The following is a 21,167-nucleotide window of genomic DNA, read 5'->3' as shown; positions in this document are numbered from 1 at the left end:
TTCTTCATCTTTAGTGAAAACTGAGCTGCAGGTATGTGGCCGACACTGGATGGACAGCAGCGATCAAACTGGACACAAATCCTTGTTTTTATGGCTTGACATTTTGGCGGAGAGGCAAAAATACATGCCCACAAACAAAGAGATATGTTAGGGATAAGTACTATGAGGAAAAATAAAGGAGAGGAAGAGAGATGGGTCTGGGAAGGGGTGGGGGCTCCCTGCCAAGGTGACATGTGAGCAGACACATGACTGAAGAGAGGGGAGCCATGGGGATAGATTGGGGGAAAGGATTCTTGGCAGAAGGAACAGCAAGTGCAAAGGTCCTGAGGTACAAATGTCCTTCCTTGGCCGGTTCCAAGAAGACTAGGGAAGCCAACGCGCTACTGCAGGGTGAGCAAGGGAGGGGGGGGCAGGGGCAGAGGGGGAACAGGGGTCAGGTCACTCTGGGCTTTGTGGGCCACAGTGAGGGCTTTGCTTTACTCTCAGTGAGGCAAAAGCTAGTGAAGACAATGCCTCATTTTCTTAACAGAAGGGTATAGGTCTCTTTTACTTCAGACCATAAGCTTCATGAAGTAAGAAAACAATCCAAATGACAAGGGAGTCCAGCTAAGCAATGTGTGTTCCCCTCACAGAAAGGAATACTTTGCCACTGTTTAAGGAATGAGGTCACTCTGTATGTACTGATGAGGGGGAGACTATTTAGGGGACAAAGTGGAGTGGGGGGGGTTAAGCATCGTTACCCATAATACGTGCATGCGTGTGTATAGCCATAAAGTAAAAAGTCTACACCACATCCACAGTGGCGACTCTGGTGAGTGGGTTTGAAGTAGAGAAGTTTCATTTTTTATCTTTGGAAAAAAAAATGTTTACAATTATGTCAGTGGAAAGACATTCCTTGGAGCTCCGACCCTACCAAGAATCCAAGCCCCCAGGTCTTAGACCCTCTAAACTGGGAGGCGGGTGGAGGGCAGGAGATCCGGCCCTCACTCAGCCCCCTCCTGCCTTAGATCCAGAAGTCCAGCCTTCCCGCCCCGGCGACCAGGCACCTACCCCTCCTTTCGCTGCTCGGGACCAGCCTCTCATTCTGCGCCACGCGAGTTACGCCCCAGGACATCCCCTGTCAATCTCCGCGCTGGCCCCGCCCACCACCCTGCGCCGGGACTTCGTCTGGGTCGGCCCCGCCCCCTGCGCCCACGGCTCGCGCCACTGCCGCGCTGGCAATTCCAGTTGCCTCCGGGTCTGGCTCGGTCCTCATTCGGGGTCCTGCCCCTTTTCAGCCCGCCTTTGATGCTGTCCTCAGAATTGCCTGACTCTCATGACAGGACAACGGGGCCCGCTATCCCACTGCTCCTTTTATCCGAGTCCAGGAACAACATCGTATCGTCTTCAGGAAGATTTTGGCGAGAACGGGCATAATTCGCTTCCCCAAGCCCCAAAGTTGGGTTTCTGACCCGGCGCGTGTGCTGGACGCCTCGGGGCGGAGCCTGGGCTGGCGCGTGTGGCGGGCACTGCGAGCGGCGCGCAGTATAAAGCGGGACGCGCGGCCACTCGCGCATGCTTTCGAGAGAGGGAGCGCCTGGTGAGCTTTTCTTGGAGTTTTGATTGTGTTCCGTTCGCGCGGGTGAGCACTGGAATCTGGGTCGCTCCTGTCATGAGGTGCCCCGGGCTGCGGCGGGGCGTCCAGGTCGTCGCGTGGAAGGGGTCAGGGCCTTTGTGAGACCCCAGTGAGCACTCCGAGGCGAGCCTGGGGTTCTCTGCGGGGCGGGCACCCTTTGGAGAGGGCGCTCAGGGCGGGGGATACTCCTGCCGCCGGAGCGAATGAGGGCTTCCAGAGCTAGCGCGCCTTTGCTCCGCAGCCCGGCTGGCTGCGCCATCTCTGCTTCCCACGTCGCGGGGCTCCGCCATCTTGTCCATTTTTCTTGGGGGGGGCTGGGGGGGTGCGTGGAGAACGCGTGTAACACGGAGTTTTTCTTTATGAGATTTTTCACTCCTGTGCTAGCTACATGTGTTTTCTTTAAAACGCTGTTTTAAAAGTCGCTGTTGTTTTTTTCGATTGCACGTGGCTGGCATTTTGCACGACCTAGAACAAAGGTTATGGGAGGGGTAGAGGCAGGATCTCGGGGCTTTCTAAGGAATGAGGGGGAGTGGAGTCTCGAAATGAATTACTGGGTTGTTTCTGAGAACCACGTAGGTGTGGTTTCAGGAGAAAGCACATGGGGCCTTTGTTTACCCTCAGGAATCGTTCTGACACGGTCCCTCCAAATATGAGTTTTGTGTTCACTCCATGCATCAGTTCTGTGAAGGGATACTTCTGGGCTGATTGGTCCTTGGGGTCTTGGACATCCATCCGTTTCCTGATTGCCGAGGAGACCCAGCCCTGGGGCACCTGGCTGGTTTTCTATCTCCCCACCACGACCCAGCAAAAATCCTCTCTAGCTGAGTGTCTTCTCCCTTCTGGCAGCCACCTGGAAAACCGTTGAATTGATCCCAGCTATGGCCGTGTCACGAGTGAAAGGATTTTTCTCCTCCATTCATCACTGGCGCGCCCTCTGTCGCTATTGTCCGATGTATTTCTCTTTCACTTTTTATTATTAAAATCCTCAAGCGTTGGGGGAACTCGACAGAAGTTTAAGAGTGTAACATTTTGCCATGTTTGCTTTCTTCTTGCTTCGTGTTTTGAAGGCACGTTTTTAATTTCATCGAAAATCGTTAACACTTTATTGTATTTGTGGTTCCGAAGTCCTCTCCAAAATGTCTTCCTCTGCTGATGTCTTCCAAAATGGTTGCAGTAAAGGGTTCTCTGGTCATTGCATATGCTGCTTATATCTTATGGGTGTTTTTCCTAGAATAGCTCCCTCCTTTTATCTCCCAGTAGGTTCTTCCAAGGGATGTGTATCCTCGCAGCTTTCACTGTTTCCGGTTACCAGCAAGTATAGCCAATGCTGAAAATCTGTAAAACTGGGCAAGGGCTAATAGATGCTGGTGTTTCTCCATGTAGTAGGTTTGAGGACAGTCCCCTGTGGACCTGTGACACTGGGGAGGTGGGGTAACATGGTGTCTCCATAGGGAGAGTTGGGGGCTTTCTTACCTTCCTAATGGGTTTTGTGTTTCCCAGTCTCTTAAGTGCAGTTAGTTTGGCCTCTGTTCCTGAAGGTGAGTGGCCTTGGGATGTGGTTGCAGCGGGTACCAGGGCTCCCGTGATGTCCAGCACTGGGCTCCGATCACCCCTGAGGATGCAGTGCCCCCCAGGACCTTTGACACCTGGGGATCTGAGGAGCCTGGTTTTGATGTCCAGACTCCCCCACAGACTCTTTCTTCCTCCATCCTCACCAAGTCCTTCCTGTGTTACAGGTGCATCTTCAAGCTGAGGGACCACCCACTACAACCCCATCTTGGTGAGAACCCTTGCTTCCATTCCCTGACCCACCCACTTCCCCTCCCCGCCCATCTAAAATACCTTCATTAGGGGTGACATCACATTAGATATCTCGGACCTAATTTATGTGCCAGTGTTTGTGCTGGGGATTTACGTGCAAATCCCTGTTCATTTATAGCAGTGGACATGTAGCCAGAATGGGCCTAGGGTCCACATCCCAGCTCTGCAGTTCATGGGCTTGGAGAGCTAGTCAAGTGATTGCTTTCCTGAGCCTCAGTTTCTAAATCTGTAGGGTAGGCACAACACATTAGGAACATATGGGCCTGAATCCTCTGCTCATTTGTCGGGGGGAGGGGGGACAGCAGTGATATTCCCCATCTTCAAGGTAAGGGTTGAATTAGATGGAGAATACATGGATTGTGGAAGAAGAAGAAAAAACATGTATTTGGGTTTCAAGGAAAAGGACTAATCAAATCTAATTTTCAAAGTCAGAAGAAACAAGCTGGCAGCATTTATCACTGTTGATACTGAGGGTTTTGTAGATTGAATACCTTGTGCCTTTAAGCAGAGCTTAGCTTCCCAAGAATCCTATATAGATAAGCTGACACAGTTATTAAAGTTACCCTTGAAGTACACAGTACCCATTGTTTAAAGGGACCATTTATCTGGACAATGTTGCACAAGTGTTTCAAAGAGCTAAATCATAAAATGGGCGTAGAGACCTGTTATCTGAAAAGAAACAAGTGTTCTCTGCGCTAGGACGCTGGGAACTGAACTGCAAGTGTGTTCTCTGGCGTCCTTGGGGGTTGCAGCTCCTGCTGACAGGCACTTGAGGGAGGAGAAGCTACTTTCTGTGGTGCGTGAGCTCAGATGTCACATCATGAGTGTCTGTCTGAGGACCTGTGCTCTTCACCGAGGTGTCCCCTGCAGAGCTCTGAACATTCGTTGCTGCTGAGAGGGAGTTTCTGGGAAAGTGGAGTAGGAAGTTTCCATTTGTTCGGCAAGGACGGGTGAGGGGAGACGAGCAGAACTGGAGGCTTTGGAAGATGCGTGGGGGGATAACAGACCTGAGGTGCGGGCAGAGCAGACATGGGGGTGTTTTCAGCAGGGTGCTCCTTGGAGCTGAACAGAGGAAGGAGGAGAAACAGCCCCGGGGTTGGGGGCAGGACGGTGCTGGAGTCAGTTGCTGCAGATCATACGAGTGACACGCATGGACGAGCCGTAGTGAGGGGTGGTCAAGGGGAGCTGAGGGGGGCAGGGGGAGCTGAGGTTGGGGGGGGGAGAGTATATCATCAAAAGGCACCTGATGGGGGCTTGCTCCTTGGCACCCCAATGGCCAGGTGTTGGTCATTTGTCCTACCTGGATGAGCGCTGTCATCCCCCTTAGGACTGGAGCAGGTGGCTTTGGGACCCGAGTGAGGAGGTGGATAAGCGCACTGGGGGCCCCCATGATGCCCAGCACTGGGCTCTGACCTCCCCTGAGGACATGGTGCCCCCCCAGGACCTTTGACACCCGGGGGGTCAGAGGGGCCCCCAGTCTGCGGAGGGGAGGGATGGAGGGCCATGGTTGCCCTGTGCCCCGCTGACCTGCTCTTCCCCTCTCTGACCCCTTCCCGTCCGCAGGTGGTTCCTCCAGGAGTCAAACAGCCCCGCCATCCCTCTGTGCTTGGTAAGGACAGAAGAGGGTCTCTCTCATTGTTCATACCATAATAATAATAAATTTGCCATTACGGATCTGTAGATGATAGTAATACTAGAAAAGCAAATGCTGAGCATTTACTTAGAGCTGGGCCTAGTGTTAAGCACTAGATTCGCTTGCTCTTCACAGCATCCCTGTGAAGTGGGGGGTGGCAAGGGGAGGTGCTGACAGGACAGGCTGCAGTGACGCTGTCAGGGCTTTTGAAGGGGCTGTGCTTGTGACCCCCATGATGTCCAGCACTGGGCTCTGACCTCCCCTGAGGACGCAGTGCCCCCCGGGACCTTTGACACCCGGGGATCTGAGGGATCCCACTCCGGGGAGGTGCTGGAGGGTGTGGCTCTTTTCCCACCTGATGGCCTCTGTCCTTTCCTGAAGCTCCTGGGGCAGCACCTCTCCGGGCTTCCTCCCGTTCGCTGCAGGGGACAGCTGTGATCATGGCCGAGAGAGCACTGGCGCACACCCAGATGGGGCGGGGGGACCGTTACTACACGTACACTGAGCTCCTGGCCATCTCGCGGCGCTTCAAGCAGAACCCCAACGAGCTCATGATCACCTGGATCCTGCGCGTGTATGACCAGGGGGGCCCGGCCCTGTCCCTGAATTCTGGAGAGCTGGCCCTGCTGGGCGACCTGACCGGCGATGCCATCTTCAACTACCGCTGTAAGACCCTGCGGGGCGGCTGCAAGACACTGCTCACCTGGCTGCTGCTGGCCTGGCGCCAGCGCTGGGAGTCCTTCCTGCACTTCGAGGCCACCGAGCTGCCCTTCCGCCCCTGGACCACCATGGAGGAGGGCATCCAGCTGGTGCGTGAGCTGGGCATGCTGGACTGGATCTACCGCGAGCCCCCCTCGCCGCCCGCAGCAGAGCAGGGACCTCGGCCCGCGCCCGAGGACGTGCCCTTCACACAGGGCCTCCAGCGGCGCCTGCTGACGGCCGCCCCCTCTGAGCTGCGCCTCTCGCTCGTCAGCCTGCTGGTCAAGGGCATGACGGTGCTGGAGGCGGTGATGGAGATCCAGACCATCGCCGACGTGGGCCTGCTCTGGCGCCAGAGCCAGCCGGGCCGCGCCAAGCTCATGTTGGGGCCCAACCCGACGCGCAAGGACCTCCTGGGCTGGCTGCTGAGCCATGGCGTGCCCAAGGAGAGGGTGGACAAGCAGCCCACCAAGGTCCTCCTCGAGCTGTACATCAAAGAGGCCAAGCGCAGCCGCAGCCACCCTACCTACATGCTGGGGGAGGAGCAGCCCCCACCTCCTCCCTACTCAGACCAGGCCTGCGGGGAGGAGCCGCCTGTGCCCGTGCGGCACGACTAGGCCCCCCTGGGCACCGTCTTTTAGATGGTACTCAGTGGCGGAGGGAGGCTAGATTCCAGGGGAGACACGAAGTCGGAGCCAGTGCCTCCTGAATCCCCCCCAGCATAGACTGAGGGATGGCCCACCTGCCTGTTCTCCACCCTCCCTGGGGGCAGGCTGCCCCCATTACTGTGTTTGCTCCCCAGAAGAGAGGACTGTCCTTATCCCTGCCCACCCCATAGGTGTTGCCAGGCAGAGTGGTGGAGACAGGCAAGCCGGCCGGTACCCCCCCCCCCCGGGTGCCTTGTTCCCCCAGGGTGCAACCTGTACTGTTCTGGTCTGTTACATTTCAGCCCAACTGGCACGGTGGGCGGGCACCCACCCTTCGGCCACATGGGCCCCCAAAGCACTACAGGCCAAGTGGGGGGACCCCACAGGCCACGACATGAAAGCACCTTGAAGTTTGTACCCTTTTTTAAAGGTATTTTTAAATGCAATGTTTTTACCTAATAATTTAAGCATACGCAACACTTGAGTTTTAGGGACGCTCCTTTCTCTTAGAATGGTTTTTCCCTTAAGGCTGTAATTTTTATTTTTTTATTATTTTGCAATTCCTTTCCCTTTTAAAGTGGACTTCTGCTGTTTGCTCACCTGGAGAACCCGCAGCCAGTCCCATCCGATCTCTTTAGGCGGATGTGTAACCTCTGGCCAGTGTCTGTCACGTCTGGATTAAAGGTGTTGGGGCCCGGAATCACAGCTTTGTGAGGACTGACGACCACCTTGGCAGGCCGTACTAGGCACGTGGGACTCATTAAACGGCGTGAGCATTGCTCTATGTGGACTGTGGTGTGTGGCCAGGGCTGTGGCATGGTCCTGGTGTGAATCCAGAACCCTCTTGGGGCAAGAGGGTAAGGATCATGCGCCGAGGCCCCAGGAAAGCCCCCATCTCTCCTTGGGCCATCCCTGGGTGCCGAGAAGGCTGGGCTCCTATTGGGACTCACAACAGGGTAGGGGAACCTGCTAGAACTTCAGGTCTGAATATCTAAGCAAGAAGATGCTTCTCCCCTGCCCTCCTCCCCACCCAGGGGTGCATGAAGGCATTGAGGAGGCCCTGTGATCACTCCATACCTCCAGGGGCAATGATGGACGGGGTCATGTGGAAGTTCTGAGAGCCCAGCCCCCTCCCAGGGATGGGGTGAAGGAGGGAGGTCTCGTTTCTCTAAGCTGTGCACACAGGGCTGCTGGCCCTGGCACCTTATCCCCCCAGGTGGAAGTTTGGGGTTCTGGTGGCTAGGAGTAGTTTCTGTCTATAAGCACCCCCCCATCTCTGATCACCTCCAACTACCCCATCTAAAGGGCGCCTGCACACCAGGCTCCCCACTGGTCATAGTTGTGTCCATACATACGCTTGATGTAGGCATGACCATTGGTGCTGCACAGCCTGGGGTGTGGCCAGTGAGGGGGCTGGTGCCCCAGGTTTGGCCACTCAAGTGCTCCGTATGTGGTGGGAGGGTGGCAGGTCCCTTCCTGGGCTGAGCAGTTCAGTGCAGGACCACCATGAACAGAGCCTGCGGGTTTTATTAGCGGGTGTGCAAGGGCTTCGGTGTTGCCCTGGGCTATGCTTGTGATAGGAGCCCTGACCAGCACAGCAGCCGCCAGCCATGTGTGCCCAGAGAGTCCTTGAACTGCCGCCAGTGCAGCTGGGACCTGAATTTTCCACTTTATTTCATTTAAATAGCCACGTGGCAGCCAGTGGGTGCCGCGGCAGACTGCCCCCCCCACACACACCAAACCGTGGCAGCCTGTGCTGTGCTCAGCAGCCCTGAGCAGTGGCCCCAGCCCCCCCTGCTCTGCTGGTTGCCGGGAGCTTAATGGCAAGGGTTGTGGGTTCTGATGACTGGGGAGTCTGGGCTCTGCCAAATGAGACCGGAGCGCAGAGGCTGGTCGCTGGGGGCTTGCCTGTGGCTCTGGACCTGGCACTTGTGAGCACTTCCTCTCCAGGGCCGGGCCTGACCCACCCCACCCGGAGGATGGAGAAAATTAAAGGTGACGCCAGCCTCTACAGCACCGAGAGCCTGCCAGGGTCCCCAGAGCCACACTGACTCCCAGGAGCCAGGGCTCAGCGGAGTGTGTGACCCGCGGAGGGGCTCCGTGAGCAGGTGCGCACGCCACATGTGCTGTACCTACAAACCCGTGTTCCCCCGTGTACTGACCTGCCGTATACTCCCGTGTGTGCACACGCACATACACAGCACCTACACGTGGACCGACACGCACGTGTGTGCATGCAAATGTGCCCCGTGGACGCGTGCACATGTATGCAGACGGCCTGTGTGCCCCCATACAGAAGTGCAGAACACAAGTGTCTAGACACAGGAACCACACGGGTATACCTGCGTGCCACGTACGTGTCCACGAGCCGCACTTCGCACAGGCGCGCGTGCGCACAGCGCTGCCTGCAGCTTCCAGGCCAGGGAGCCCCCCGCCCCCATTTACCGCAGGAACAGGCGCGCACAGTAAGTCACAGAAGCCACAGCAGCGGGTGAGCAGACATGTTCGGGTGCAACGCCAGCTGTGGGAGAGGGGTTGCCCGATTTCCCAGCTCACACGGGGCCCCCCCAGGCCCGCAGGCAGCTGGGTCTCCAGGCCAGCAGGCCCAGCCCCATGCTGAGCGCAGCCAGCACTGCCACAGCCCCAGACAGCAGGGGCACCACAGTGGCTGTGGGGAGAACACGGGAGTGTGAGTCTTGGGACCTGGGCCCCCCCACACTCCCACCCCAACGCCAGTGACCGTCACCTGCTGGGGTGGCAGGCTCACGGGAGCCGTGGCAGGGGACCCCGTGAGCCGGAGGCCGGGCCGGGGCGGTGAGCTGGCGGAAGCGGCCTAGTGGGCAGGCGCCTGGGCACCCGGGAAGACTGAGGGGCAGGGGCAGGCCGGTGGAGTCGTTGCGGTAGAAAAGGGAGATGGTGACATTCCTGGAGGAAGACAGGAGGTGGTGGCACCCAGGCCCCTCCTCGCCTCCCCTGCCACTGACTGAAATCTGGAGAGGAGTAGCTGAATGGAGACGCTGGGCCCCTGACTCCTACCTGTCACCCTCCTCCATCCATCCCGCACAAATCTCCCGCCGCCTGGGACCCCATCTTCTTTCCTTGAGACAGTTCTGTCCTGCCCGTTCCCGGGTGCCACCCCCTCCTTACCCTGCATCTTCGTCCGGGTCCCCTAGGCGCCTCCGGAATTCAAAGCCAAGGCAGGCAGCATACGGTGGGGTGTGCCCGTCATAGAGACCCAGGGCTCCCTGGAGGGCCAGCAGAGTGCTGTCGTGCTGCAGGCGGATCCCAGGGCTGAGACACGGCTCCTGTCTTGATGTCTCCTCTCTCCTGAACTCTAGACTTGGGCATCCAGCTTCCTCCCAGATGTCCCCCAGATCTCACAGAACCAACCCCCCCCCCAAATCAGCTCACCCTGGAGTCAGTCCCACCAGTTACAGGGAATCATTTAATGAACATTGGTCAAACAGATGCAAAAATATGATTGGGCAGCTCAGTTAAACAACTTGTCCTTCCAGAAGAGGTAAATTCTCTTATAACACATCACCTCCCTCCTTCCAGACTGTGTACCTCTAGTGATATGGTCTGAGAGTATGGTTTGGAGATAGGAGTTACCCAAGGCAGTGGGTAACAGTGGGTAACAGTGAAGTTCCATTGAGACCACCCCACCAGCTCTTCCTTGCCCACATTGCCATCTGCCATCCCCCTCATCCCTGTGCCCACGTGGCACTGCCTCCCTTCCCAAAGACTCACAGCTGAGTACATAACCATCTTGAGGGGCAGCCCCAGGCGCTGGACCCGAGAGAAGTTGCCAAGGATGGCATCCAGCAGGATCCCTGAGAGGGCAGGAACAGAGCGCTGAGAATCCTGCAGAGGAAGGCGCTTTGGCCTCCCGACCTCCCAGCCTCCCAGCCCCACACCTTACCTCCTGTCAGCTGGGCCTTCTCGGCTGCCCGGGGTGGACCCACGTGGGCCCCAATATCCAAAGCTGAGATCTGGGCTAGGGTCCGTAGGACATTCGGGGAGGCCCAGGATGGGAGGGGAAGACCGTGGGCTTGCTGGAGAGAGACAAGGAGAGATGACAAAGTGACCAGGACATCCTGAGCTCCTCATGCTCCCCTCAGGCCCTCCCGGTGCCTGTGCTGTCCCCTTGAGCCGCAGTCCTCTCTCCCACCCCTCCTCCGAATCCCTCGTGGGCTGGGGCTGGGCAGGAAGTCATGGCCAATAGCAACCATGAATTGACAGTAGTAATGACCATCACGCAACAGCCCAGGAGCCCTCAAGCCTGGAGTCAGAGCTGTTTCAAACTTCAGACGTTTTGGAACCTAGAAGGGCCCGATGGTGGCAGTACCGTCTCCCTCAGCACACGTCCAGCCCCCTTAACCACACACACTGCTATTCCCACGTGCGACTAGGATCATTGTCACGGGGTAGGGTAAGCAAAGACTATCTCTCCAAAGAGCGCCACGCCGGTTCAGGTCAGCTCCTGCTGCTCGAGTGTCGGGTTTGGGAGCTTTTCCCACAGAACGAACAGAGGAGGAGCCGCAAACACGTAGCCTCAAGCCTTCCTGCAGGCCTCGCTGTGTGCCAGGCACGGTTCTAAGCACCTCGTGTGGATTAATCCGTTTTGATCTTCACAGAAACCCCAAGGGGTGTTGGTATGGGCGTTGCTATCCCCACTGGGCAGGTGGGCAAACTGAGGCACCAAGGGTTAAGTGACTTGCCTGAGGGAACACAGGTACTGAGCAGCAAAGCTGGGATTTGAATCCAGGTGTCCTTAACCACCCGGCTGGATGGGTGGGGTGGGGGCTCACCTGGCACATCAGTGTGTCTAGAACTTTCCATGCCCGGCGGAGCGGCTCTCCGACCAATGACAGCCCTGTGTAGTTCTCCAGGCGAGTCAGGAAGTCCTGGATGTACCGGGGCTGGGTGAGTCTGACGGGCCTCCTCACCCCTCCCTGACAAGCCCTGCCACGCAGCCCCCACCCCAGGCCCCTCCAGCGCCGCCCCACCCCCGCTCACTGTCCAGCCCTCCAGCGCCGTCTGGTACTCCGCAGCCTCCGTGGCCTCTCTCAGCAGCTCATGGTATCGAGGACAGCTGCGCATGGGGAACCTCAGCAGCTGGGGGAAACTGAGGCTCAGAGAGGACAGCGTGACTGGGACCCCACAGTCACAGTGCGGGGAGTTGGGGCTGTGGAGCCCTGGTCCAAGCCTCTCTCTTCAAAATATGCGGTCCCTCCCAAATCTGGCCGCACAGCACGGGACGGCCGCTCACCTCGTGCAGGCAGCTCGGCGGCAGGGAAGGGCTCACGGCTCCAGCCCACACAGGCTGCCCGGGGCCGCTCAGCCGGAACTGCCTCTCCCAGCCACCAGCTCCCCCCATCCAGGGGTCTGGGTCTCTCTCCATCCCTCCCACCCCCTGCACCTGTCCAGCCCCCTGACCTTGTCCTCAGTGACGGGCACTGTGTGCACAGGGATGGGCCTCCAGGCAGCCTCTGAGCGCCCGGGGGCAGCCTCGGGGAACAGCCCTGCGAGGTTGGCCTGAGCGCTCTCCAGCGTGCGGTCAAAGTCAGTGCTGCGAACGTAGACCTGCGGTGGCGGGGAGAAGGCAGGCAAAGGGACCACTGCCGGGTCAGAGGTCGGCTGCAGCAGCAAACCAAAAGCTCCAGATTCAGTGCAGGGTCAGAGGTCAGGTGCAGGGCGTCAAAACCCAGGGTGAGTTGGAGTGTCTGGTCTTTCATGTTGGAAGGTGGGATCAAGGGTCAGAGGTCAAGGTCAGGAGCAATGGGGTTGGAGGTCAGAAGTTGGGTGAACGTGTGGGATTAAAGGGGTCAGTTGCGTCAAAGAAAGAAAGAAAGAATTGCTGGTGGCTGGAAGTTGGAGTTCAAGGTCGGGAGGGGAGGTGGAAGGACATGGGACCAGAATCCAGTACATGTCTATCAGGGGTCAGAGGTCAGAGGTCAGGAGGACTGAGCCTAAACGGGGGATGTCAAAAGACAGAGGAGGACGTAGGAAAGACAATTCAGATCTGATGAGGGGCAGAGATCAGAGGTTGAGCTCGGGAGGCACACTGAACCAGTGAAGGTCAAAGTCAGAATCAGTCAAGTTTTGGAGTCAGAAACCAGAGGTCAGGTTGGTGTTGGTGGGCGTCAGAAGACAGAGGTGGACGCCAGAAAATAAAGTCAGAGTTGATGGAGCCCAGAGGTCAGAGGTCAAGCATGGGACTCCTGTGGAGATGGGGTCAGAGGTCAGCGTGAGTTAGTTGATGGTTGTGAGTCAGAGAGCAGATACAGGGTGCAGGTCAGGTTATTGGGGGTCAAAGGCCAGAGATGGAGGCCCACAGTGAGGGTTGGAGTCAGAGGAGGTCAGAGGTGAGAGGTCAGGAGGCCAGGCGAGGGTCATGTCCTTGGCAGTACCTCCTCCCGCCGGTACTCCGGGCTCAGAAAGTCCTCATAGCGGCTCCTCAGGAAGCGTCCCAGCTCCAGCTGCTGGCGGACCCCCTCCTGAGGGCAGAGGAAGCCTCAGCAGACCCCTCCCCCCCCCCCGCCCCCTCCACAGCCTCACCCCCGGCTTCTCACCCCAGTCAGCTGGCCCAGGCCTCTGGGCCACAGGGCGGTGGTTCCCTCCTTGTGTGGGTCGGTGGGGTAGGAGGCCAGCGGGGCCCGGTCGCCATGGCGGAACACCTGGGGACAGGACCAGGTCAGGGCTGGCCTGGGAGAGGTGAGGGGCCAGGCCAGGGCAGGGGACACCTCACCACAGCCACGAACACCAGGGGTCCTTCCGCCAGGGCCCAGGGTGCCAGCAGCAGCAGGAGGAGCAGAAGTCCAGCAGGGAGGCCCCAAAACCCTGGCCCGGCCATCTCCGCACAGCCCAGACGCTGAGCTCAGCCCACTGTCTGTGCCACAGCCCCACCTGCTCATTACCCCACCTCGGCACCCCCCGAAAAGCAGGTCCCGGCATGCCTCCCCCCGGAGCCAAGGCGGCCTCCTGGGATCCGGCTCCCCCAGGGCCTTCACCGGACTTGGATTAGCCAGACTTGCTTAATCTTTACTTTACCTCTGGCAGGGGTTGATACGGTTCTCACCGTCCCCATTGTGCAGATGGGGAAACTGAGGTACAGCGGGTTCCGTCATTTGCCTGAGGGGACACAGGCAGTGAGTGGCAAAGCTGGGATGCAAAAGGAGACAGCGAGGGGTGCCTGGGTGGCTCAGTTGTTAAGCATCTGCCTTTAGCTCAGGGCGTGATCCCAGGGTCCTGGGATCGAGCCCCGCATTGGGCTCCTCCGCTGGGAGCCTGCTTCTTCCTCTCCCGCTCTCCCTGCTTGTGTTCCCTCTCTTGCTGGCTGTCTCTCTCTCTCTGCCAAATAAATAAATAAAATCTTAAAAAAAAAAAAAAGGAGACAGAGATACCCACCCCCAAGTAGCCCCACATTCTAGACACATTCTCCGTTTTCTTCTCCCTCCCCACAGCCCATGTTTCTGTTTTCCTATTCTCACCTCTTAAATGTTGGAGCTCTTCTTGGAGATGTCACCTTCTCCCAGCGCCTCCCACATCTGGCCCCAGCCAGCACGGCCCAGGGGTTGAACACCTGGACCCTGGATTTGGGTAGGCTGGGTTCAAACCCCTAACGTTACCGTTTACAAGCTGTGCAACTTTGGGCAAGTTACCGCACCTCTCTGTGCCTCCTCGTTCATCAAAGCCATAAAATGGGAACGAGGGCAATCTGTACCTCGGGGAGCTGCTTTGAAGATTAATGAGTTCAAAGAGCAGGGCGGAGCCTCTTCGGAACCTCAGCGGGGAACCCGCGCGCCTCCAGCAACTCAAACTGTTAGCCGGTCTGCGCATGTCCACGAGTGACCGCGAGAGGGCAACGGGCATGCACTTTGGGATTACAGAGAATTTAGCGAGGAGGCGAATTGGCAAAGATGGAACCCGTGGGTAATGACCTTCGACTGTCCTTGTTTCTTTAGCCTCTGTGTTTCTGGTAACCGGGAAGTTAGTTCTGAAGGCTTAATGGACAGAAAGAGTTGGCTGCATAGAATGTTCGCGGGAAGGCTGGTGGAGTGCAAGTCAGGGACCGTGACCGGGAGAGGGGGCAGCGGCGGGAGTCTCTGGCGCTGTCCCTGTGCCTGTGGTCCACAGGTGGGGAAGCTGCCCCCGCCCCCACCCCCAGCACTGGTGACAAGACTCATGGAAACGCCCAGTCCAGCTCTAATGCTCTCACCTGGTGTCTGGCCGACACTGCGGGAAGAAATTTTGCCCGGGGCCACCTCCTGGCTTCCAGCCTCCTCCCTGCTCCAAGACACTAATGCTCCGAGCTGATTCGGTGCCTCCCCTGTTCACAGCCTCCCATGGCTCCCCAGCACCCTGGGGTGGGGTGGGGGGAAAAAAAGCCTCAGTGTAGCGCTGGAGATCTGGATTCTCCAATTTCAAATGTCCCAGTCCCAAGTGCGGGTACGGCATGTAACATTCTGCAAACAAGTCCCCCTCTACCTCAAGCACCTGTCCCATGTCCCCTCTACCCAGAATGCCTTTCTCTCGTCACCGCGGCCACCATTCTGGTCTCCTAGGCAACCCCTCTTAGGTTATAGTGGCTGGTCTGTCCTCTCTGGCTCAGAGTCCAGGAAAGGAAGAGGGAGGTCAAGCAAGAAAGCACTGAGCTCAAGGCCATGGCCATGAACTTTCAGGAAGTAAGGAGGGGTCTGGCAGGGGGAGGGAGGTCGGGAGAAAGGGGAGGGAGGGAGTGGACCCTGACCTCTGACTGCTCCCCCCAGAATGTAACCCTGGCCATGGCTGTATTCACCATCCTGGCCTCCATCTACTTCTTCAACAAGGTGAGTGGGAAGAGGGTAGGGGTGGTGGGCTGAATCTCTGTCTCTTTGGCCCCTATTTTATCCACTTAGGCTCTCCTCCTCTCCCATGCCTCTGTGTATCTCTGTGTCTTCCTCCTTTAGGCTCAGCAATGAGAAGACCCAGGACGCCTCATCCAAGAGCATTCTGCCCTCGATCATGACTCAGGCCCCTGAGACCAAATAAATGGACTGAATCAGCATATGCTGTTCCCTCCTGGCTGTGGCACAGACCCCCCCTCCCCCGCCCCCCACCGCTCTGTCTGAGGGACCCGGCTCTGAGCCGGAGGGAGGAGGGGCCAGGAGTCCAGTCTCCTGGGTCTGAGGGAGGAGGGGCTAGAGGCCTGGAGTCTCTGGCTTGAGACAGGGAGCCCAAAGTCTGAGTTGGGTTTTGAGGGTTGAGTAGGAGTCTTTCAGGAACAATTAGAGAAGAAGAGGACATTTGAACTCTGGGTGCAAAGGCACAGAGGGGAGGGGTGCCTGGATGGCTCAGTTGGTTAAGCGTCTGCCTTTGGGCTCAGGTCATGATCCCAAGGTCCTGGGATGGAGAACCGCAATGACTTGCCTGCTCAGCGGGGAGTCTGCTTCTCCCTCTCCCTCTGCCCTTCCCCTCTGCTCATGCTCTCTCTCTCTCTCAGACAAATAAAATCTTTAAAAATTAAAAAAGCACAGAGGGGAGACAGAGCAGGGCTGATTCACCTGGTATCAACACGGACTGCTGTGTACTTCAGATATAGTCCTTCTCTCTGAACCCTGGTTTTCTTCTCAGACAAAGGTGAAAATCTTTGTCTAGGGGGCCCAGGTGGCCACAGCCAGAAAAACTTGAGATCAAAGACACGAATGGAATTTGTCAGCCACAAAAAGTCTGTAGTTATCATCTTCTTTGTTATATTCTATCAACACATCTTTCTCTTTTCTTAGAAAACTCCTATTCAACCTTCAGTACCCACTGTCAATGCCCTTTCCTATGGAAGTGTCTAGACCTTCAGACAGACAGTCTATTACCTCACTAACCTCCTCCTCCCCACTCGCTACCCTCATCCCCAGTAGATGGGATGCCCTGGGTGACACCCCAGCCTTTGAGTGAGCTTCAGTCACCTTCTCATCTGACGAACCACTTCATTTCGACTCAACATCTGAAAAGGCAACTCCTGAGTAGGGTGACCGAACATCCTGGGTTTCTCAGGGAAGGCCTAGCAAATTTTGATTAGGAACGGATTTATAGCCTCACTACGATTTTGCCTCGCGGATTGCAGACGCTTTGGGCCAGTTGTTGCAACATCCTTGGTAACAGCGTCCTCTTGAATTCTCAAAAGCGTCCTGATTCAAGAGGCTTGTTTTACAGACGGGAGGTCCTGGTTGCAATACTATGAGCAACCACACGGGGGCGGTGCTGGACCATTTTCCCAGCCAGAAGTGAGTCCGCCCGGCTCTGGGAGGGAACCCGGCTTCCGAAAACCAGAATTCGGAGACCTTCCTGCCCCTCCCAGGGTTTCTCTCTCTTCCTGGACCTTTGCCTTGCTTCCGGGCTCTCTCCTCCAGCTCTCACAGGTCCTCCCACAACCAGAGCGGACTCTGCCCCTGCTCGCAGCCTTCCCGTGGCCCCCAGGTCGTGTCCCCCGCCCCCCCAAGAGTCCCAGCCCCTCAGCCTGGCCTTGGAAGCTGTGTACGACCTGACCTCCTCTAGTCTTTTTCCTTTTCTTTTCCTTTCTTTTTTCCCCGTCTCACCTACATCCGACGCACAGCTTCTCTCCCCGCCCCCCCAAAATATACTTAACCACATATAACTCAGAGATAGTAAAAAAATGTTGCTCCCCAGGGTCTTTGCTTATACGTGCTGTGCTCCCTGCCTGGAGTGCCCTTTCCCACCTCCGTTCTGTGACAGCTTCCTTTAGAAGCTTCCTAAAACCCTCCTGCTCGAGTCTGGCTGCCTGCTTTCCCCTCCCATCCTTCCTGGCTGTGACCGGGAGCTTGAGAGTGGAGTGCACAGAATAGGATCTGACTCCTAAGGGCCCCCCAGCCTGGGTTTTGGCTGTTAATGCTTATAGAACAACCAAATGTAGACAAAGAAGTCGGTCTTTGCATGTCCCCTTCCCCCGCCCCCGCATTTTCAACCACTTAGTGCTGGGGTTCTGGGTCCCCTGGGAGCTATTAAGGTTGCATTTCCACAACCGCAGGCACTTCGGAGGGATGGGGCTCAGCCCGCTGCCCCGTGGGGATCCCTGGGGAGCTTTTGAAATTCCCAGAGCCCAACTCCACCCTGGACCACTTAAACCACAATGCCTGGGGATGGGGCCTGGACATCGATTGGATTTTAAAAGCTCCCCCGGAGATTCTAATGTGCAGCCAGGGTCAGAGCCATCTCTGTAATGTGTTTTCCGAAGACAAGAAGAGATGGATTCCCCCCCACCCCTTGGAGCTTAGTGCATTCATTTCTGAGGCAGCTCCGTGGACACATCAAAAGACTCAGAACGTAGAACAAAATTTAACCTTTAGTTTAGAAACATTGGGGAGTTTGAAAACCGAAGAAAGCAGACAAAGTAGTTTCGGCCCCGGAGCAGGGGCACTGGAAGGGTGGGGGGAGGCGCATTGCCCAGGGCAGAAAGAGGAGGCGGGCCTGAATGATCACCAACGCCCTGCTGAGCCAGAAAAGCCGGTGGCCCAGGGCTGCCCCGGTTCCACCTAGGGGACCAAGGCGTCCTGGGCTGCATCGGACTCTCCGGTTTGAGCCCCCAGAGCCCCGGATCCCAGGAAGCACTCGGTCCCGGGATAATCGGGACGGTCGGTCGCTCTCGTTCCGAATTCCTCCACCATGTCCACAGTCCTGCCTTTCCGTGCAGGCCCACAGCCCTCTCTCCGTGGCATCTGTCTCCCTGTCCGTCTGTCTCCCCCGAGAGCGCTGTCCTTCAAGCTGAGGCCGGTGCTATTTCAGTCTTTGACTAGAGCTCTTCGTGTTCCTGTCTCTCACTGGGTCTTTGTCTCCGTATCTTTTTCTGTCTCCTCTCCCACTTGATCCCTCCTGGCAGCCTGACCTGCCTCTCACCTCCCCTCCCTGCCTTGGCTGCCATCTGCCACCCGCGTCTATGCAGTCCCAACACGTTTGCACCTGCACGCGTCCCTTCCCCCTCCCACCTCTTTTTCCATTTCACCCCATCTCTCAGGGTCTCTGCGTCCCCGCCCCCCCCCCAGGGTCTCTATCCCTCTCTCAGGGTCTTCTGTGTCTCTCCCCTACCCCATCCCTGTCCCTCCCTCTGCATCTTTGTCCCTCTCTCTCCACCACTCTCTCTCTGCCTCTCTGTTCTCCTATCCATCTCTTGCCGAATCTCCCGCCTCCTATTCTCCAGAGGTGGAGGAGAGAGGACCTCCCCCATACTGTCTCCAACCCCCAGGAATTTCCCTTCAGGTCCTCCCAGGATGGCTGGACGTCTCACCCATGTCCTTCGCAGACTCTCTCCCGGGGCAGGACCGGAGGGTCCGGCACAGCCGCAGCCTGAAGGCCTGGACCCAGAGTGTAATGCAAGTGGTTGGAGCAGCCTTGACTGCCCCCTCCCCCACCCTGGGCGAGCTCCTGCGGTCTGAGCAGCACCCACACCTCCACCATGTCCAGCCTGGGCCCCCCCGGCCCCCCCAGCCCCAGCAGCAGCAGAAGCAGCAGGTGGAAGGGGAACCAGCAGGAAAACAACATGCCCCCCACCCCCCGGGGCCCACGGCTCCCCCAGGAGCTGGGGCCTCCCTGTCAGTCTCGCCAGCTGCAGCCTGGCTCTCACCAGGCTGTGAAAGGTGCTCAGCACCCCCAGCGGCACCCCTTAAGCCAGAACCAGCTGATTGAGTGTGGGGCTGGACAGCGGTGGGGCCGTGCCCCTGCGGGCATCCCATTAGAAGGGCCAGCCCCCCAGATCGCTGGCCCCAAAGATGTCCACGCCGTAACCCCCGGGACCGGACATATGTTCCATTCCATGGCAAAGGGTAGTGAGGTCACAGATGGAATTAAGGCTGTTTGTCAAAACGGGGAGAGGATCCCGGATTATCCAGGTGGGCCCACGTAGTCAGGAGGAGAAGGAGGCAGAAGAGTGAGGGGCCGAGAGACGGAACATGGGTCCCTGCTGGCTTTGAAGATGGACGAAGGCCCACGAACCACAAAACAGGGCGACCTCTAGAAGCTAGAGAAGGAAACGAAATGGACTCTCCTCCTGAGCCCAGTGACCCCCATTTAGGACCCCCAGAACTGCAGGATAAATTCATGTGGTTTTAAGCCCCTAAGTTTATAGGTATTGATTCCAGCAGCCATTAGAAACAAATACACCCAATTTATAGACCAGCAAATGGAGGCGCTCTTGAAAGGCACACAGTTTGAAGGTCAATAAGTCTGTCTCTGGAAGGCAGGGGTAGGGAGTTGGGGGCAGGCAGCACGAAGAGGGGAGTCTGGACCCAAGATGGCGGCAGGAGCGGCCTGGGGGGGGTGGCCAGGCTGTGGGAAATAGGGTGGGGGGTTAGTGTCGGTGTAAAGAGGGGGGAGTGGGAGCCATGCTCTGCCAGACCGGGGGGGGGGGTGAGACTAGGGAGGGTGTCCTGAATTAGAGCCCACTACTAGCCTTTCCCTCCCTTCACTGTCTTCTCCATTTCTATGGCCTGGGCCCCACTCAGGCCTTCTCCTCTCCCCCAGGACCCCCACATCGACCTTCTCCTGGCCTCTCTCCATCCCCCAGGGGACTCCAGAGGGACTTCTCTACATTCAGTGTTGACTCTACCCCTCTCCTGCTCACACACCTCCCATGGCTCCCCAGTGCCCCTCAGTCTGGCTTTCCACCAGGGCCCATCAAAGCCCTCAACTCCATCTCTCAACACCCCCCCCAACCCCTTACACCTGGTCCCTGCTCTGTCACAGCTGGAACCAACTTGATAACGCACTGACTATATCCATCTCTGTGGCCAGCCTGCAGCTTCTTTGAGATCAGGGTCCTGGTCTGACTCCTCTGGGGTCCCCAGCATCACCCACCACAGGAGGGGGCACGTAGGAGGTCCCCATTTTCAAAGAAATGAATCATTACACTGCTTAAGCCCAGGTCTGGGTCAGTGCGAGACCCAGAGGATGGGACAGCACATCGTTCATGACAGTCCGCATCTGAGGAGCAAGGGACACAGAAGCGAATGAAACAGACAAAGCAATAAGGCTGTCACCTTGCCCCCCTCTTCATTTGATTCCACAGGGACAAGAATGGGAACCAGGACACCCATAGCACAACTGGTCGTATGTATTGGGAAGGGCGTGGGCTCCGGACTCCCGCCACAGTGCTGAGTTTGAACCCAGACCCTGACCTCCTGATCTTGTCTGGGACCCCGAGCAATTCAGTTTCTGCCCCAGCAGGGATGCGTGAGGATTAGGAAGCATTCGGTGCTCAGTCAACAGAAACAGAACCTAGACTTCGCAGCACCCGCGGAAGGAGGGCTTCAGGCGCGGGGAAGGGAAAGGTGTCAGATGTCAGGGGGTGCGGAGTCTCATGACAGCTATTTTCCGACATTTGATGACAGTCTGTCTGTCTCCCACGGCCGGGAACATCTCAAACCAGGCCAGATTGGGGGCGCCGCCTCCCCTCTCTCCTTGCTGAGAGAAACAGAGGTAGTGATTAAGAGCGAGTAATTGCCTCCCTCCTGTCTGGGAGGTAAATATCTTTCTGCTGGATCTTTCTGTTCAGGACTGTCTTCCCTAGGCTGCGAGCTCCGGGAGGACAGAGGCCCTGTTCTGGTCAGGGATCCCAGAGGATGGCAGAGATCTGTACCGTGGGTTCAGTCAATACCTGAGGGGACAGAGTATTGTTAGGAAGAGGCTGTAGGCTCTGCAGGCTAGGGGATGTGGACCCCTCCCCTTGGGACATAAGCTCCTCCCCCAGAATGTCAGCCCCTACCAC

General features: G+C 57.4%; 2 protein-coding genes, 1 long non-coding RNA gene and 3 other non-coding genes across 7 annotated transcripts; 5 read left to right on the top strand and 1 right to left on the bottom strand.

Moving 5' to 3' along the window:
* The first annotated feature begins 1,470 nt into the window (after positions 1-1,470).
* On the top strand, positions 1,471-7,199 carry LOC123778024 (Friend virus susceptibility protein 1-like). 2 transcript variants are annotated; one of them, XM_045775179.2, is made up of 4 exons: positions 1,471-1,579; positions 3,352-3,395; positions 5,000-5,045; positions 5,451-7,199. In XM_045775179.2, exon 4 carries the CDS (start codon positions 5,510-5,512, stop codon positions 6,383-6,385), a length of 876 nt encoding a protein of 291 aa, XP_045631135.1. In that variant the 5' UTR covers positions 1,471-1,579; positions 3,352-3,395; positions 5,000-5,045; positions 5,451-5,509; the 3' UTR covers positions 6,386-7,199. The 2 variants fall into 2 exon arrangements, with proteins under 2 accessions (XP_045631135.1, XP_045631134.1); XM_045775178.2 differs by having other exon boundaries at positions 1,542-1,621.
* On the top strand, positions 3,190-3,280 carry LOC123778055 (small nucleolar RNA SNORD88). The gene has a single exon (XR_006775773.1). It is a non-coding gene; the product is annotated as a small nucleolar RNA SNORD88 (small nucleolar RNA).
* On the top strand, positions 4,817-4,909 carry LOC123778056 (small nucleolar RNA SNORD88). The gene has a single exon (XR_006775774.2). It is a non-coding gene; the product is annotated as a small nucleolar RNA SNORD88 (small nucleolar RNA).
* LOC123778057 (small nucleolar RNA SNORD88) lies at positions 5,294-5,384 on the top strand. Its single transcript, XR_006775775.1, has one exon. It is a non-coding gene; the product is annotated as a small nucleolar RNA SNORD88 (small nucleolar RNA).
* A 1,656-nt stretch (positions 7,200-8,855) lies between the features above and the next one.
* ACP4 (acid phosphatase 4) lies at positions 8,856-13,304 on the bottom strand. The gene is made up of 10 exons (XM_045775124.2): positions 13,167-13,304; positions 12,991-13,095; positions 12,829-12,915; positions 11,855-12,001; positions 11,435-11,533; positions 11,227-11,322; positions 10,338-10,470; positions 10,166-10,248; positions 9,563-9,687; positions 8,856-9,340 (listed from the first exon to the last, which is right to left on the bottom strand). The coding sequence occupies exons 1-10, from the start codon at positions 13,269-13,271 to the stop codon at positions 8,968-8,970; spliced, it is 1,353 nt and encodes a 450-aa protein (XP_045631080.1). The 5' UTR covers positions 13,272-13,304; the 3' UTR covers positions 8,856-8,967.
* Positions 13,305-14,187: 883 nt separating this feature from the next.
* On the top strand, positions 14,188-15,464 carry LOC123778001 (uncharacterized). Its single transcript, XR_006775769.2, has 3 exons — positions 14,188-14,350; positions 15,187-15,246; positions 15,367-15,464. It is a non-coding gene; the product is annotated as an uncharacterized LOC123778001 (long non-coding RNA).
* The last annotated feature ends 5,703 nt before the right edge of the window (positions 15,465-21,167 follow it).

This window comes from Ursus americanus, chromosome 21 (assembly GCF_024610735.1).
Source record: "Ursus americanus isolate L20-20 chromosome 21, mUrsAme1.1.p, whole genome shotgun sequence".
Lineage (NCBI taxonomy): Eukaryota > Metazoa > Chordata > Mammalia > Carnivora > Ursidae > Ursus > Ursus americanus.
The sequence above is the reverse complement of the archived record's forward strand: the minus strand, read 5'-3'. Positions and strand labels throughout refer to the sequence as shown.

What these genes read in the sequence shown, in the direction of transcription:
- LOC123778024 (XM_045775179.2), top strand. Translation starts at nt 5,510, where the DNA reads ATGGCCGAGAGAGCACTGGCGCACACCCAGATGGGGCGGGGGGACCGT.
- ACP4 (XM_045775124.2), bottom strand. Translation starts at nt 13,271, where the DNA reads ATGGCCGGGCCAGGGTTTTGGGGCCTCCCTGCTGGACTTCTGCTCCTC. An exon ending in CGGCGCTGGAGGGCTGGACA is followed by an intron (nt 11,323 to 11,434) that starts GTGAGCGGGGGT and finishes CGGTACATCCAG; the next exon opens with GACTTCCTGACTCGCCTGGA. An exon ending in GAAGGCCCAGCTGACAGGAG is followed by an intron (nt 10,249 to 10,337) that starts GTAAGGTGTGGG and finishes CTGCCCTCTCAG; the next exon opens with GGATCCTGCTGGATGCCATC.